The sequence below is a fragment of the Cherax quadricarinatus genome, chromosome 30 (genome assembly GCF_038502225.1).
Source record: "Cherax quadricarinatus isolate ZL_2023a chromosome 30, ASM3850222v1, whole genome shotgun sequence".
Lineage (NCBI taxonomy): Eukaryota > Metazoa > Arthropoda > Malacostraca > Decapoda > Parastacidae > Cherax > Cherax quadricarinatus.
The window spans coordinates 30,614,417-30,632,838 of NC_091321.1; the positions used below are offsets into that span (position 1 = coordinate 30,614,417).

Genomic DNA, 18,422 nt, shown 5'->3' on the forward strand with positions numbered 1-18,422 from the left:
GAAATGAGTGAGGAAAAGGGTGGGGAAACGTGTGTGGTCATGGGTTTGGAAGTGAGTGTAGTCAAGGCGTGGAAGTGAGTGTGATCATTAGTGTGGAAATGAGTGTGAGGCATGGATGTGGAAGTCAGTGTGGTCATGGGTGTGAAAGTGAGTGTGGTCATAGATTTGGAAGCGAGTGTGGTCAAGGGTGTGCAAGTGAGTGTGGTCATAGATTTGGAAGTGAGTGTGGTCATGGGTGGGGAAGTGAGTGTGGTCATGGGTTTGGAAGTGTGGGCATGGGTGTGAAAGTGAGTGTGGTCATTGGATTGGAAATGAGTGTGGGGCATGGGTGTGGAAGTGAGTGTGGTCATGGGTGTGAAAGTGAGTGTGGTCATTGGATTGGAAATGAGTGTGGGGCATAGGTGTGGAAGTGAGTGTGGTCATGGGTGGGGAAGTGAGTGTGGGCATGAGTGTGGAAGTGAGTGTGGTGATGGGTGGGGAAATGAGTGTGGACATCGGTGTGGAAGTGAGTGAAGTCATGGGTTTGGAAGTGAGTGTGGGCATGGGTGTGGAAGGGAGTGTGGTCATGGGTGTGGAAGTGAGTGTGGTCATAGATTTGGAAGTGAGTGTGGTCATGGGTGGGGAAGTGAGTGTGGTCATGGGTTTGGAAGTAGTGTGGGCATTGGTGTGGAAGAGAGTGTGGCAATGAGTGTGGAAGTGAGTGTGGGCATGGGTGTGAAAGTGAGTGTGGTCCTGGGTATGGAAGTGATTGTGATCATGGGTGTGGAAGTGAGTGTGGTCGTAGATATGGACTTGAGTGTGGTCATGGGTGGAGAAGTGAGTGTGGTCATGGGTGTGGAAGTAAGTGTGGGCATGGGTGTGGAAGTGAGTGTGGTCTTGGGCATGGAAGTTAGTGAGGGCATGGGTGTGGAAGTGATTGTGGTCATGGGGGTGGAAGTGAGTGTAGGCATGGGTGTGGGAGTGAGTGTGGTCATGGGTGTGGAAGTGAGTGTGGTCATGGGTGTGGAAGCGAGTGTGGTCATGAGTGTGGAAGTGAGTGTGGTCATGGGTGTGGAAGTGAGTGTGGTCATTGGTGTGGAAATGAGTGTGGGGCATGGGTGTGGAAGTGATTGTGATCATGGCTGTGGAAGTGAGTGTGGTCATTGGTAAGGAAGTGAGTGTGTTCATGGGCGTGGAAGAGAGTGTGGGAATAGGTGTGGAAGTGAGTGTTGTCATGGGTGAGGAAATGAGTATGGACATGGGTGTGAAAGTGAAAGTAGTCAAGGGTTTGGAAGTGAGTATGGGCATGGGTGTGGAAGGGAGTGTGGTCATGGGTGAGGAAATGAGTGAGGAAAAGGGTGGGGAAACGTGTGTGGTCATGGGTTTGGAAGTGAGTGTAGTCAAGGCGTGGAAGTGAGTGTGATCATTAGTGTGGAAATGAGTGTGAGGCATGGATGTGGAAGTCAGTGTGGTCATGGGTGTGAAAGTGAGTGTGGTCATAGATTTGGAAGCGAGTGTGGTCAAGGGTGTGCAAGTGAGTGTGGTCATAGATTTGGAAGTGAGTGTGGTCATGGGTGGGGAAGTGAGTGTGGTCATGGGTGGGGAAGTGAGTGTGGTCATTGGTGGGGAAGTGAGTGTGGTCATGGGTTTGGAAGTGTGGGCATGGGTGTGAAAGTGAGTGTGGTCATTGGATTGGAAATGAGTGCGGGGCATGGGTGTGGAAGTGAGTGTGGTCATGGGTGTGAAAGTGAGTGTGGTCATTGGATTGGAAATGAGTGTGGGGCATGGGTGTGGAAGTGAGTGTGGTCATGGGTGGGGAAGTGAGTGTGGGCATGAGTGTGGAAGTGAGTGTGGTCATGGGTGGGGAAATGAGTGTGGACATCGGTGTGGAAGTGAGTGAAGTCATGGGTTTGGAAGTGAGTGTGGGCATGGGTGTGGAAGGGAGTGTGGTCATGGGTGTGGAAGTGAGTGTGGTCATAGATTTGGAAGTGAGTGTGGTCATGGGTGGGGAAGTGAGTGTGGTCATGGGTTTGGAAGTAGTGTGGGCATTGGTGTGGAAGAGAGTGTGGCAATGAATGTGGAAGTGAGTGTGGGCATGGGTGTGAAAGTGAGTGTGGTCCTGGGTATGTAAGTGATTGTGATCATGGGTGTGGAAGTGAGTGTGGTCGTAGATATGGACTTGAGTGTGGTCATGGGTGGAGAAGTGAGTGTGGTCATGGGTGTGGAAGTAAGTGTGGGCATTGGTGTAAAAGAGAGTGTGGCAATGAGTGTGGAAGTGAGTGTGGGCATGAGTGTGGAAGTGAGTGTGGTCTTGGGTATGGAAGTGAGTGTGGTCATGGGTGTGGAAGTGAGTGTGGACATGTGTGTGGGATGAGTGTGGTCATGCGTGTGGAAGTGGGTGTGGTCATGGGTGTGGAAGTGAGTGTGGTCATGGGTGTGGAAGTGAGTGTGGCCATGAGTGTGGAAGTGAGTGTGTTCATGGGTGTGGAAATGAGTGTGGGGCATAGGTGTGGAAGTGAGTGTGGTTATGGGTGTGGAAGTGAGTCTGGGCATGCGTGTGAACATGGTGTGGAAGTGAGTGTGGTCATAGGTTTGGAAGTGAGTGTCATGGGTGTGGAAGAGAGTGTGGTCATGTGTGTGGAAGTGAGTGTGGTCATGGGTGTGGAAATGAGTGTGGTCATGGGTGAGGAAGCGAGTGTGGTCATGAGTGTGGAAGTGAGTGTGATCATTGGTGTGGAAATGAGTGTGGGGCATGGGTGTGGAAGTGAGTGTGGTCATAGGTGTGGAAGTGAGTGTGGTCATAGATTTGGAAGTGACTGTGGTCAAGGGTGTGGAAGTGAGTGTGGTCATAGATTTAGAAGGGAATGTGGTCATGGGTGGGTAAGTGAGTGTGGTCATGGGTTTGGAAGTAAGTGTGGGCATGGGTGTGGAAGTGAGTGTGGTCTTGGGTATGGAAATGATTGTGGTCATGGGTGTGGAAGTGAGTGTGGGAATGTGTGTGGGATGAGTGTGGTCATGCGTGTGGAAGTGGCTGTGGTCATGGGTGTGGAAGTGAGTGAGGTCATGGGTGTGGAAGTGAGTGTGGCCATGAGTGTGGAAGTGAGTGTGGTCATGGGTGTGGAAGTGAATGTGGTCACGGGTGTGGAAGTGAGTATGGATATGGGTGTGGAAATGAGTGTGGGGCTTGGGTGTGGAAGTGAGTGTGGTCATGGGTGGGGAAGTGAGTGTGGGCATGCGTGTGAACATGGGAGTGGAAGTGAGTGTGGTCATAGGTTTGGAAGTGAGTGTCATGGGTGTGGAAGTGAGTGTGGTCATGAGCGTGGAAGTGAGTGTGGTCATGGGTGTGGAAATGAGTGTGGGGCATGGGTGTGGAAGTGATTGTGGTCATGGGTGTGGAAGTGAGTGTGGTCTTAGATACGGAAGTGAGTGTGGTCATGGGTGGGAAAGTGAGTGGAGTCATGGGTGTGGAAGTGAGTGTGGTCATGGGTGTGGAGGTAAAAGTGGGCATGGGTGTGAAAGTGAGTGTGGGCATGCGTGTGAACATGGGTGTGGAAATGAGTGTGGTCTTAGGTTTGGAAGTGAGTGTCATGGGTGTGGAAGTGAGTGTGGTCATGAGTGTGGAAATGAGTGTGGTCTTAGGTTTGGAAGTGAGTGTCATGGGTGTGGAAGTGAGTGTGGTCATGAGTGTGGAAGTGAGTGTGGTCATTTGTGAGGAAATGAGTGTGGTCATGGGTGTGGAAGCGAGTGGTCATGGGTGTGGAAGTGAGTGTGGTCATTGGTGTGGAAATGAGTGTGGGGCATGGCTGTGGAAGTGAGTGTGGTCATGGGTGTGGAAGTGAGTGTGGTCATGGGTGGGGAAGTGAGTGGAGTCATGGGTGTGAAAGTGAGTGTTGTCATGGGTGTGGAAGTAAGTGTGGGCATGGGTGGGGAAGAGAGTGTGGCAATGAGTGTGGAAGTGAGTGTGGGCATGTTTGTGGAAGTGAGTGTGGTCTTGGGCATGGAAGTGAGTGAGGGCATGGGTGTTTAAGTGATTGTGGTCATGGGTGTGGAAGTGAGTGTAGGCATGGGTGGGGAAATGAGTGTGGACATGGGAGTGGAAGTGAGTGTAGTCATGGGTTTGGAAGTGAGTATGGGCATGGGTGTGGAAGGGAGTGTGGTCTTAGATTCGGAAGTGAGTGTGGTCATGGGTGGGGAAGTGAGTGGAGTCATGGGTGTGAAAGTGAGTGTTGTCATGGGTGTGGAAGTAAGTGTGGGCATGGGTGTGGAAGAGAGTGTGGCAATGAGTGTGGAAGTGAGTGTGGGCATGTTTGTGGAAGTGAGTGTGGTCTTGGGCATGGAAGTGAGTGAGGGCATGGGTGTTTAAGTGATTGTGGTCATGGGTGTGGAAGTGAGTGTAGGCATGGGTGTGGGAGTGAGTGTGGTCATGGGTGTGAAAGTGAGTGTGGTCATGGGTGTGGAAGCGAGTGTGGTCATGAGTGTGGAAGTGAGTGTGGTCATGGGTGAGGAAGTGAGTGTGGTCATTGGTGTGGATATGAGTGTGGAGCATGGGTGTGGAAGTGAGTGTGGTCATGGGTGTGGAAGTGAGTGTGGTCATTGGTGAGGAAGTGAGTGTGGTCATGGGTGTGGAAGCGAGTGTGGTCATGGGTGTGGAAGTGAGTGTGGTCATGGGTGTGGAAGTGAGTGTGGTCATTGGTGAGGAAGTGAGTGTGGTCATGGTTGTGGAAGAGAGTGAGGGAATATGTGTGGAAGTGAGTGTTGTCATGGGTGGGGAAATGAGTGTGGACATGGGAGTGGAAGTGAGTGTAGTCATGGGTTTGGAAGTGAGTATGGGCATGGGTGTGGAAGGGAGTGTGGTCATGGGTGTGAAAATAAGTGTGGTAAAGGGTGGGGAAACGTGTGTGGTCAAGGGTTTGGAAGTGAGTGTAGTCATGGGCGTGGAAGTGAGTGTGATCATTAGTGTGGAAATGAGTGTGGGGCATGGATGTGGAAGTGAGTGTGGTCATGGGTGTGGAAGGGAGTGTGGTCATAGATTTGGAAGTGAGTGTGGTCAAGGGTGTGGAATTGAGTGTGGTCATAGATTTGGAAGTGAGTGTGGTCATGGGTGGGGAAGTGAGTGTGGTCATGGGTTTGGAAGTAAGTGTGGGCATGGGTGTGGAAGAGAGTGTGGCAATGAGTGTGGAAGTGAGCGTGGGCATGGGTGTGGAAGTGAGTGTGGTCTTGGGTATGGAAGTGATTGTGATCATGGGTGTGGAAGGGAGTGTGGGCATGTGTGTGGGATGAGTGTGGTCATGCGTGTGGAAGTGGGTGTGGTCATGGGTGTGGAAGTGAGTGTGGCCATGAGTGTGGAAGTGAGTGTGGTCATGAGTGTGGAAGTGAATGTGGTCATGGGTGTGGAAGTGAGTGTGGTCATTGGTTTGGAAATGAGTGTGGGGCATGGGTGTGGAAGTGAGTGTGGTCATGGGTGGGGAAGTGAGTGTGGGCATGAGTGTGGATGTGAGTGTGGGAATAGGTGTGGAAGTGAGTGTGGTCATGGGTGGGGAAATGATTGTGGACATGGGTGTGGAAGTGACTGAAGTCATGGGTTTGGAAGTGAGTGTGGGCATGGGTGTGGAAGGGAGTGTGGTCATGGGTGTGGAAGTGAGTGTGGTCATAGATTTGGAAGTGAGTGTGGTAATGGGTGGGGAAGTGAGTGTGGTCATGGGTTTGGAAGTAGTGTGGGCATTGGTGTATAAGAGAGTGTGGCAATGAGTGTGGAAGTGAGTGTGGGCATGGGTGTGGAAGTGAGTATGGTCTTGGGTATGGAAGTGATTGTGGTCATGGGTGTGGAAGTGAATGTGGTCATAGATATGGAAGTGAGTGTAGTCATGTGTGGGGAAGTGAGTGTGGTCATGGGTTTGGAAGTAAGTGTGGGCATTGGTGTGGAAGAGAGTGTGGCAATGAGTGTGGAAGTGAGTGTGGGTATGGGTGTGGAAGTGAGTGTGGTCTTGGGAATGGAAGTGATTGTGGTCATGGGTGTGGAAGTGAGTTTGGGCATGAGTGTGGGATGAGTGTGGTCGTGCGTGTGGAAGTGTGTGTGGTAATGGGTGTGGGAGTGTGGTCATGGGTGTGGAAGTGAGTGTGGCCATGAGTGTGGAAGTGAGTGTGGTCATGGGTGTGAAAATGAGTGTGGGGCATGGGTGTGGAAGTGAGTGTGGTCATCGGTGTGGAAGTGAGTGTGGGCATGCGTGTGAACGTGGGTGTGGAAGTGAGTGTGGTCATGAGTGTGGAAGTGAGTGTGGTCATGGGTGTGGAAATGAGTGTGGTCATGGGTGTGGAAGCGAGTGTGGTCATGGGTGTGGAAGTGAGTGATCATTGGTGTGGAAATGAGTGTGGGGCATGGGTATGGAAGTGAGTGTGGTCATGGGTGTGGAAGTGAGTGTGGTCATAGATTCGGAAGTGAGTGTGGTCATGGGTGGGGAAGTGAGTGTGGTCATGGGTGTGGAAGTGAGTGTGGTCATGCGTGTGGAAGTGAGTGTGGTCTTGGGCATGGAAGTGAGTGGGGGCATGGGTGTGGAAGTGATTGTGGTCATGGGTGTGGAAGTGACTGTAGGCATGGGTGTGGGAGTGAGTGTGGTCATGGGTGTTTAAGTGAGTGTGGTCATGGGTGTGGAAGAGAGTGTGGCAATGAGTGTGGAAGTGAGTGTGGTTATGGGTGTGGAAGTGAGTGTGGTCTTGGGCATGGAAGTGAGTGGAGGCATGGGTGTGATAGTGATTGTGGTCATGGGTGTGGAAGTGAGTGTAGGCATGGGTGTGGGAGTGAGTGTGGTCATGGGTGTTTAAGTGAGTGTGGTCATGGGTGTGGAAGGGAGTGTGGTCATGAGTGTGGAAGTGAGTGTGGTCATGGGTGTGGAAGTGAGTGTGGTCATTGGTGAGGAAGTGAGTGTGGTCAGGGGTGTGGAAAAGAGTGTAGTCATGGGTGATGAAGTGAGTGTGGGCATGAGTATGGAAGTGAGTGTGGGCATGGGCGTGAAAGTGAGTGTGGTCATGCATGGGGAAATGAGTGCGTATATGGGTGTGGAAATGAGTGTGGTCATGGGTTTGGAAGTGAGTGTGGTCATGGGTTTGGAAGTGAGTGTGGTCATGGTTGTGGAAGAGAGTGAGGGAATATGTGTGGAAGTGAGTGTTGTCATGGGTGGGGAAATGAGTGTGGACATGGGAGTGGAAGTGAGTGTAGTCATGGGTTTGGAAGTGAGTATGGGCATGGGTGTGGAAGGGAGTGTGGTCATGGGTGTGAAAATAAGTGTGGTAAAGGGAGGGGAAACGTGTGTGGTCAAGGGTTTGGAAGTGAGTGTAGTCATGGGCGTGGAAGTGAGTGTGATCATTAGTGTGGAAATGAGTGTGGGGCATGGATGTGGAAGTGAGTGTGGTCATGGGTGTGGAAGGGAGTGTGGTCATAGATTTGGAAGTGAGTGTGGTCAAGGGTGTGGAATTGAGTGTGGTCATAGATTTGGAAGTGAGTGTGGTCATGGGTGGGGAAGTGAGTGTGGTCATGGGTTTGGAAGTAAGTGTGGGCATGGGTGTGGAAGAGAGTGTGGCAATGAGTGTGGAAGTGAGCGTGGGCATGGGTGTGGAAGTGAGTGTGGTCTTGGGTATGGAAGTGATTGTGGTCATGGGTGTGGAAGGGAGTGTGGGCATGTGTGTGGGATGAGTGTGGTCATGCGTGTGGAAGTGGGTGTGGTCATGGGTGTGGAAGTGAGTGTGGCCATGAGTGTGGAAGTGTGTGTGGTCATGAGTGTGGAAGTGAATGTGGTCATGGGTGTGGAAGTGAGTGTGGTCATTGGTTTGGAAATGAGTGTGGGACATGGGTGTGGAAGTGAGTGTGGTCATGGGTGGGGAAGTGAGTGTGGGCATGAGTGTGGATGTGAGTGTGGGAATAGGTGTGGAAGTGAGTGTGGTCATGGGTGGGGAAATGATTGTGGACATGGGTGTGGAAGTGACTGAAGTCATGGGTTTGGAAGTGAGTGTGGGCATGGGTGTGGAAGGGAGTGTGGTCATGGGTGTGGAAGTGAGTGTGGTCATAGATTTGGAAGTGAGTGTGGTAATGGGTGGGGAAGTGAGTGTGGTCATGGGTTTGGAAGTAGTGTGGGCATTGGTGTATAAGAGAGTGTGGCAATGAGTGTGGAAGTGAGTGTGGGCATGGGTGTGGAAGTGAGTATGGTCTTGGGTATGGAAGTGATTGTGGTCATGGGTGTGGAAGTGAATGTGGTCATAGATATGGAAGTGAGTGTAGTCATGTGTGGGGAAGTGAGTGTGGTCATGGGTTTGGAAGTAAGTGTGGGCATTGGTGTGGAAGAGAGTGTGGCAATGAGTGTGGAAGTGAGTGTGGGTATGGGTGTGGAAGTGAGTGTGGTCTTGGGAATGGAAGTGATTGTGGTCATGGGTGTGGAAGTGAGTTTGGGCATGAGTGTGGGATGAGTGTGGTCGTGCGTGTGGAAGTGGATGTGGTAATGGGTGTGGGAGTGTGGTCATGGGTGTGGAAGTGAGTGTGGCCATGAGTGTGGAAGTGAGTGTGGTCATGGGTGTGAAAATGAGTGTGGGGCATGGGTGTGGAAGTGAGTGTGGTCATCGGTGTGGAAGTGAGTGTGGGCATGCGTGTGAACGTGGGTGTGGAAGTGAGTGTGGTCATGAGTGTGGAAGTGAGTGTGGTCATGGGTGTGGAAATGAGTGTGGTCATGGGTGTGGAAGCGAGTGTGGTCATGGGTGTGGAAGTGAGTGATCATTGGTGTGGAAATGAGTGTGGGGCATGGGTATGGAAGTGAGTGTGGTCATGGGTGTGGAAGTGAGTGTGGTCATAGATTCGGAAGTGAGTGTGGTCATGGGTGGGGAAGTGAGTGGAGTCATGGGTGTGGAATGAGTGTGGTCATGCGTGTGGAAGTGAGTGTGGTCTTGGGCATGGAAGTGAGTGGGGGCATGGGTGTGGAAGTGATTGTGGTCATGGGTGTGGAAGTGAGTGTAGGCATGGGTGTGGGAGTGAGTGTGGTCATGGGTGTTTAAGTGAGTGTGGTCATGGGTGTGGAAGAGAGTGTGGCAATGAGTGTGGAAGTGAGTGTTGTTATGGGTGTGGAAGTGAGTGTGGTCTTGGGCATGGAAGTGAGTGGGGGCATGGGTGTGGAAGTGATTGTGGTCATGGGTGTGGAAGTGAGTGTAGGCATGATTGTGGGAGTGAGTGTGGTCATGGGTGTTTAAGTGAGTGTGGTCATGGGTGTGGAAGGGAGTGTGGTCATGAGTGTGGAAGTGAGTGTGGTCATGGGTGTGGAAGTGAGTGTGGTCATTGGTGAGGAAGTGAGTGTGGTCATGGGTGTGGAAAAGAGTGTAGTCATGGGTGATGAAGTGAGTGTGGGCATGAGTATGGAAGTGAGTGTGGGCATGGGCGTGAAAGTGAGTGTGGTCATGGATGGGGAAATGAGTGCGTACATGGGTGTGGAAATGAGTGTGGTCATGGGTTTGGAAGTGAGTGTGGTCATGGGTTTGGAAGTGAGTGTGGTCATCGGTGTGGAAGTGAGTGTGGTCATTAGTGTGGAAGTGAGTGTGATCATTGGTGTGGAAATGAGTGTGGGGCATGGGTGTGAAAGTGAGTGTGGTCATGGGTGTGGAAGCGAGTGTGGTCATGGGTGTGTAAGTGAGTGTGGTCATGGGTGTGGATGTGTGGTCATGGGTGTGAAAGTGAGTGTGGTCATGGGTGTGGAAGCGAGTGTGGTCATGGAGTATATCTTAAGTTCACATAATTTACCTTCATAGATAAATCCGGATATGAAGCATGCGACTCCACTGAGTAGAAACAGGAAAGCGAGCGAGCCCTTCCTTCCCAGTCTGTGGAATAACGATCAGTAACAACCTACACGACTCTCACTCACTTTGTGGTATTAGTGTAACAACCTACACGACTCTCACTCACTGTGTGGTATAACAGTAACAACCTACACGACTCTCACACACTGTGTGGTATAACAATCAGTAATAACTTACACGACTCTCCAGGGTTTATTAAAATCATGGTCCAAACATTATGGCAATAATTTTTTTGTGCTTCTATTTGCATACTTACATTTCAACACCTTCAAATGGTAAAATTTTGTGACATCTTTATAATAATGATAACAACAGTAATAATAATGACCCACGAAATCGTAACAACACGATGGTAAACAAACCTGGGAACGGGAGGGCCTTGAACCCAGAGCAAGTAGTCCTGAAACACCATGCTAGTGCATCAACCTCTCAGCCAACCAGCTTAATACGATTCATCCAACTAGATGTAAGAACACAAGAAAGAAGGAACACTGCAACAGGCCTACTGGCCTATGCAAGGCAGCTCCAATTCTTCCACCGGTTTAAGCCAATGCCTTGACCTAGTGAGGTCAGACACGTCATTTAAGGGAGCAACAGTGCATCCGGCCTAGTAGCACAAGCTAGTCAGGTCTAACTCACACCCACCCACACCCACTCGTGTATTTATCCAACCTATTTTTAAAACTACACAACGTTTTAGCGTCTATGACGGTACTTGGGAGTTTGTTCCAGTCATCCACAACTCTATTACCAAACCAGTGCTTTCCTACATACTTCCTGAATCTGAACACTTCCAGTTTAAAGCCATTACTGCAAGTCCTGTCTATGTTAAATATTTTTAGCACGCTATTTACATTGCCTTTATTAATTCTTGTTTTCCATTTATACACCTCAATCATATCCCCCCTAATTCTACGTCTTTCTAGAGAGTGCAGATTCAGGGCCCTCAGCCTATCCTCAGAGGGGAGATTTCTGATACATGGGATCAACTTTGTCATCCTCCTTTGCACGTTTACAAGTGCGCTTATATCCATTCTGTAATACGGTGACCAAAACTGCGCAGCATAATCTAAATGAAGCCTAACCAAAGATATATAGAGTTGAAGAACAACCTGAGGACTTCTATTATTTATACCTCTTGCTAAGAAGCCAAGGATTCTGTTAGCTTTATTGCGAACACTAATGCACGGTGAGGGCCTGGGTTCGATTCCCAGCCAGAGTAGAAACATTGGACGTGTTTCTTTCCACCTGTTGTCTATGTTCCCCATCATTAAAATGGGTACCTGGGTGTTAGTCGACTGGTGTGGGTCGCATCCTGGGACACTGACCTAAGGAGGCTTGGTCACAGACCGGGCCGCGGGGGCGTTGACCCCCGGAACTCTCTCCAGGTAAACTCCAGGTCTCTCCAGGTATGTAGTTTATATGTAGCATGGTTATTTTCCTGTCCAATGCCTTGACTTAATGAGATCAGACACGTCACTTAAGGGAGGAGCACGGCATCCGACCTAGTAGCACAAGCTAATCAAGTCCAACTTACACCCGCCCACTCCCACTCATGTATTTATCCAACCAATTTTTAAAACTACACAACGTCTTAGCTTCTATGACGGTACTCGGGAATTTGTTCCACTCATCCACAACTCTGTTATCAAACCAGTGCTTTCCTATATCGTTCTTTAATCTGAATTTTTCCAATTTAAAGCCATTGCTGCGAGTCCTGTCTATGTTAGAAATTTTTAGCAGGCTGTTTACAACCCCTTTATTAATTCCTGTTTTCCATATATACACCTCAATCATATCTCCCCTAATTCTACGCCTTTCTAGAGAGTGCAGATTCAGGGCCCTCAGCCTGTCCTCAGAGGGGAGATTTCTGATACATGGGATCAACTTTGTCATCCTCCTTTGTACGTTTACAAGTGCGCTTATATCCATTCTGTAATACGGTGACCAAAACTGCGCAGCATAATCTAAATGAAGCCTAACCAAAGATATATAGAGTTGAAGAACAACCTGAGGACTTCTATTATTTATACCTCTTGCTATGAAGCCAAGGATTCTGTTAGCTTTATTGCGAACACTAATGCACTGTTGTCTTGGTTTTAGATTACTACTAACCAGAACTCTTAAATCCATTTCGCAATCTGTAATATTAAGATCTACATTATTTAGTTTATATGTCGCATGGCTATTTTCCTGTCCAACATTAGAACTTTGCATTTGTCTATATTAAACTGTATCTGCCACTTCTCCGACCACTGGTGGCCCTGTGGCCTGGTGGCTAAAGCTCCCGCTTCACACACGGAGGGCCCGGGTTCGATTCCCGGCGGGTGGAAACATTTCGACACGTTTCCTTACACCTGTTGTCCTGTTCACCTAGCAGCAAATAGGTACCTGGGTGTTAGTCGACTGGTGTGGGTCGCATCCTGGGGGACAAGTTTAAGGACCCCAATGGAAATAAGTTAGACAGTCCTCGATGACGCACTGACTTTCTTGGGTTATCCTGGGTGGATAACCCTCCGGGGTTAAAAATCCGAACGAAATCTTATCTTATCTTATCTTATCCTGGAGTGATCTAATGTCCTCATTAGAATGAATTGTATTGCCCATTTTGGTGTCATCAGCAAATTTGCTTATGTCGCTATTCATTCCCTCATCTGTGTCGTTTATGTAGATTGTGAACAACAAGGGGCCCAACACTGACCCCTGTGGAACACCGCTCGTGACGTGTCCCCATTCGGATTTCTCCCCATTTATGCAAACTCTTTGCTGCCTATTCGTCAACCATGCCTCAACCCAGGAAAAAAATTCTCCTATTCCTTGTGCCTTAAATTTCCTCAGTAGCCTCTGATGTGGAACTCTATCGAAAGCCTTACTGAAGTCCATATACAAAATATCATATTCAATACCATGATCTACCTCGTCAGATACCTTAGTGAAGAAAGTTAGTAAATTCGTAAGACAGGAACGCTCCTTTGTAAAACCATGCTGATATTCATTAGTCAGTTTATGCCTTTCGAGATGGCTACGAATTGCTTCGGCAATTATTGATCCTATAAATTCTCCTACTGTGGAGGTAAGGCTTACTGGTCTATAGTTCAAAGGTAAGGACCTGTCACCTGCCTTGCAAATAGGAATTACATTTGCAATTTTTCACTTATCAGGCACTATGCCAGTTTGTAGTGATATGTTGAAAACATTAGCCAAAGGTTTGCTAAATTTCTATTTACATTCCTTTAACACCCTTGCAAACAGTTCATCAGGACCTCGGGATTTGTTAGCTTTTAATTTCTCTATTTGTCTGAGGACCATGTCACTAGTTACTTCAATCGTGCATAGTTTATTATCGTCCTGTCCTACACAATCTATTATTTCTGGTATTTCGCTAGTATCTTCCTGAGTAAAAACTGAGAGGAAGTAAGAATTGAAAATTTCACACATATCCTTATCACTGTCAGTGATCTGACCTGAGTTACTCTCTTTGGACCATTGAAATGTTTTAATCTATTGTTCATCCATTTGGGATCATTCAGTACTCGGAACAAAAGTTGACTGAGCAGCTAAAACTAGGCTCTGATAAACGTCATATTGGCAACCAAGATCACCTACATGACCCATAGTCAGGTTATTTCAATTTAACCCACTCAGGTAATTTTTCAGTCCCATGAAATCCGCCAAGCGAAAGTCTGGGACAGAGATTTGAGGGCAGTTATCCGGATAACTCCATTGTATATTGAAGCTAAGTGATTTGTGATCACTTTCCACTAGCTCATCATTAACCTCAAGATTATTAACTAGTGATTCTTTGTTGGCAAGAACCAAGTCAAGCAGATTGTTTCCTCTAGACTCACGATTTCCTGTTACATTGTTCCAATCAATTTGTCTAAAGTTAAAATCTCCCATTAACACAACATTTTCATATCTAGATGCCTTTTGAATTTTGTCCCATAGCAGCTTACTGCACTCTCTGTCAGATAAGATAAGATAAGATAGGATTTCGTTCGGATTTTTAACCCCGGAGGGTTAACCACCCAGGATAACCCAAGAAAGTCAGTGCGTCATCGAGGACTGTCTAACTTATTTCCATTGGGGTCCTTAATCTTGTCCCCCAGGATGCGACCCACACAAGTCTATAAATCTCACCCAAAATTAACTTTTCACGACCCTCGAGAAATTGTAGCCAGATTCTGTGTCCGATGTTTCTAATCTTATATCTTGTCTAGCACAACAATATAAATTATTTCTGACATACATCGCCACTCCACTACCCTTCCTGTTGACCCTATCAGTATGGTATAGTTTATAACCCTGTATGTTGCATTTAGAAGGCATTTCTTTATCTTTCAAGTTAAACCAGGTCTCTGTTATAACAATAATATCTATATTACCTGCACGTGCAAGTAATCTTAGCTCATCTATCTTATTTCTTAGACTCCTACTATTTGTATAGTAAACCTTAAGGGAGTTAGTCACTAGTTGCCCTCTACTATACACCATAGAGAAGTTATCATGAGCCCCACTGTGACTACAAATGCAAGCTTTTGTAAATAAACCCCCATACAAGCAAAGATGTAGCGAAGTCTAGCTCAAGTTCCCTCAAAACTGCCATCACATCTCACGAAATCGTAACAACAAGATTGCAAACAAACCGCGGCAGGGCTGGCCTTAAGCCGATTGGACCGATTGCTCCCAAGAAGGAAGCCTAAGGAGGCCCCGCGCTAGAGTGTAATCTACTCTCGGCTTGTCAGGTACCCACAGCAACACGAAGTAAATAAAAGGAGGCTTTGGATATGATATGTTGGTGAATTTTCCCGAAAGCGGTGGCGAAGTTGCCCGATGGGGTGGCGATTGTACCCGACATTTGAGTATAAGAAAAAAAGGATTAAAACACGAACGAAACAAAATAAAACCACTCAGTCATATGTTTTCTTGCCTATTTATATGGATAGATATATGCTTTGTGAGGAAATAGAGGCACTGCCATCAGAGATTCAAAAGTCAATGAAAATGCTTGAATTCCTTGCTTGCTTCAACATTGGTGTTGTGACTATGTACTTTTCAGAGGTGATTTAAAAATTTTGTTACTTGTAGGCTTTCATGTACGAAATTTTATATTAAAATGTAGCTTACATCCGTTTGGTCTTACAATTGGTATGCAGTTTTTAGTGCACATTATAATTGCTTCCCATACATGGGACCCACCAAAATTATTCCCATTTGGGCGCCGCACCTCCTAAGGCCGCTCTGAACAGCGGAACAGGTGGTGATTAAATCCATGGATGAATCTTTATGTAGCCAGCTGGTTGAGTGGCTTACACATTGGCCTGATCTTTTAGGTCTTGCTTGCCATGGGTTCAGTAACCGCCCGTCCCAAGATTTCTCAGTAATGTAGTAATAATAATAATAATAATAATAATAATAATAATAATAATAATAATAATAATAATAATAATAATAACAATAATAGTAATAATGGTAATAGTGATAATAATAATAATAATAATAATAATAATAATAATAATAATAATAATAATAATAATAATAATGGTAATAATAATAATAATAATAATAATAATAATAATAATAATAATAATAATAATAATAATAATAATAATAAGAAGAAGAAGAAGAAGAAGAAGAAGAAGAAGAGGAGGAGGAGGAGGAAAAAGAAGTAAAATACGAAAAAGACGAAAACAAAGATCATTATTATTAATTATTATATTATTATTATTTTTTTGCCACATAAAAGTGCTAAACACTTAGCACTCTGACTCTCAGATAGGTTTATTAATGAATGAATTATAAACTAGTTTCACAAGAGCTTAACTAATTTATTCTGACTTCAGGTGCTGTGAACCTCAAATCAAATAACACCAAGAACAGATTATCTGACCTTTAAGAAATCATTTATCGTGTATATAAATGACGTTTGCTAAGATCTTACTGAACTGTAGATGTCAAGTGTCTTTTTTTTGACCAACAACAAATTAAGAATAAGAACATAATTTAAATATGTATCTGAACTTTCAAAAGTTATAAATATCCTTAAAATATTTTTAGTATTGTTAGTTTATATATATTTTTAAATTTTCTGAATCCTTTCTCGTCTGGTTAGTCACATGTCATTGTTTCCAGCCTCACCAATGAATGAAGATCTTACCTGTCAAGAACGAGAAAGGTGAAGATGTATGATGGAATCTCGACCAGCATCGTGGCGATGAAATTTACAAAAATATTGCCACCCAAACTGCTAGAGTTGTAGGATAGTCCATAGTATACCAAAGTGCAGACAACCCTGTCAGACAGATTATTATTTTTATGTTTACACAGAGCCTTGACTATGGAAGGGGTTGGGTGGTAGACAGATTTAGTCTTTAAGACGATCACACACACACACACACACACACACACACTCACATATATATATATATATATATATATATATATATATATATATATATATATATATATATATATATATATATATATATAGATATATATATATATGTCGTGCCGAATATGTAAAACTGGTCAATTAGCAAGAACTCATTTAAAATTAACTCCTTTCCAAAATTTTCTCTTATACGTTTAAAGATATATTTTTTTCATTAATGTTAATGTAAAAATTTATAATTTTGCACCAGAAGAAACTTAGAAAACTCACCTAACCTTATTATAACAAGAACAATTTATTTTAGCCTAACCCAACTAAATATATTTTAGATTTGTTTACAATAATTTAATACTAAACAAACACAGTGAAATATATTTTTTTCGTTAGGTTCAGAATGATTTTGGCGAAATTATTGCATACACAAATTTTCACTTGTCCTATATGGCAAGATGAGCGTTGCTATTTAAACCAAGATCGCAAGTTCTGCCTATTCGGCACGACATATATATATATATATATCTATATATATATATATAAATATATATATATATATATATATATATATATATATATATACATATATATATATATATATATATATATACATATATATATATATATATATATATATATATATATATATATATATATATATATATATATATATATATATATATATATATATATATATATATATATATATATATATATATATATGCAAAACAACCACTGTGAAAGGATAGTGAAATTACAAGCTCATTCGTGACTTCTCACATTATCAAGGAACTATAAAGACAATACATCAGAGGAAGGCATATCACCGCACCTCACCATCACATCCCACAACAAAGCAACACCTGACACGCGACGACACTTAACTCATAAGAAAGGAGGAACACTGCAGCAGACCCGCTGGTCCCAACTAGACAGGTCCTTCATGATATCCCACTAACAAAATATTTGTCCAGCCCAAGTACTCTACCCAAGAATTAAGATTTATTATTTGTCCAATGTATTATTAAATTCTTTCCAAATTTTATTAATTATAAAAGGATCTAATTTATATAAACCAAAGGAAATATTCATATTATTTTCAAAACTGCTTTTTATGAAACAAGATTCAATTACATTCCTGTCGACCATGGACTTGCTTGATACAACTTTCTCAACTTTTTGAAAATAAAGGCGTGTTCCCATTGCCGAAATGGGAACTGTTTGGAGGAAGTCTCCAGAGTGATGTGCACTCACAGCTTGAAGATGGGCAGTCTCCCTTTCTGATATTACAGCCCTAAGCATGTTGGCTAGCACCTTTTCAGCGATGGGGCCATCCCAACTTGATTGTTAGTAGGCAAGTGCTGCACTAGGTTTTGGTGCTGGAGCAGTAAGGGTCTCCCATTCAGTGATGGCACTGGCATAGCTAGGGTCGTGTATTCCTGCTGAGTCGCTGAGATTGCCTGGAAGAATTTGTTTTATTAACTCATTTGAAGCTATGGAAGAGGATAGGGAAGTTTTCAGGGCAATCTGGGAGAATTTGCGTACTCCCAGCCCCTCAAGCCTGACTGGAAGTGAGGCTTGCAACCACTGTCCATCTTCGATGGAAAGATTCAATACATTCTCTAGCATGGTCTTAAGAAGAGAGTTATATTCCTTGAGTTTCGCACTGCTGAAGGCTGGGGAGCATCTCAGGAAGTAAGTAAGTTTTGGGATTGACAGGCACCTGTTGAGTAGGTAGAAGGCATCATGTGTGTCGATGTCTTTCATCCTGCCTTCCATCGTCTTGAGGGCTGAGATTTTTTTTTCTAGGATCAGATAGATGGCACGGGGCCCAAAAGGAGCACCAAGGAGAGTGCTGTTGGCTGGAAAATGGCTCGTTCTCCTGGTAAAACAGCACTAATATTCTGGATCATCTGTCGATTAGTAGAAACTATTTCACATTTGGTGGGGTTTAAAGATATGCCCAGGCTCTCTCCTATGTCTTTAATTTTTCTGATGTCCTCTAGGAGAGATTCTGTAGTGCCATCTAGGGTACCATCATCCAGAACCAGATATTGAACTCACTGGAGAGTGCTTCTGTGATTTCCTTGATGACCAGACAGAAGAGAAAGGTGACGAGAGGGTCCCCCTGTTGCACATCCTCACACAAGTCAATTTCATGGTCCCCAAAATATAGTTTAGAGGTCGTACTATAACACAATTCAATGAAGGGATAGAGTGAAGGGAAGTG

At 45.2% G+C, this 18,422-nt stretch overlaps 1 protein-coding gene across 1 annotated transcript in view; it reads right to left on the reverse strand.

Moving 5' to 3' along the window:
* LOC128687055 (organic cation transporter protein-like) overlaps positions 1-18,422 on the reverse strand; it is a 227,022-nt gene that overhangs the window by 77,503 nt on the left and 131,097 nt on the right. The window contains exons 7-8 of the mRNA XM_070090122.1: positions 15,965-16,099; positions 9,749-9,828 (exon numbers count right to left, since the gene is read on the reverse strand). Coding sequence (XP_069946223.1) covers positions 9,749-9,828; positions 15,965-16,099 — 215 coding nt within the window. The remainder of the gene's footprint in view (positions 1-9,748; positions 9,829-15,964; positions 16,100-18,422) is intronic.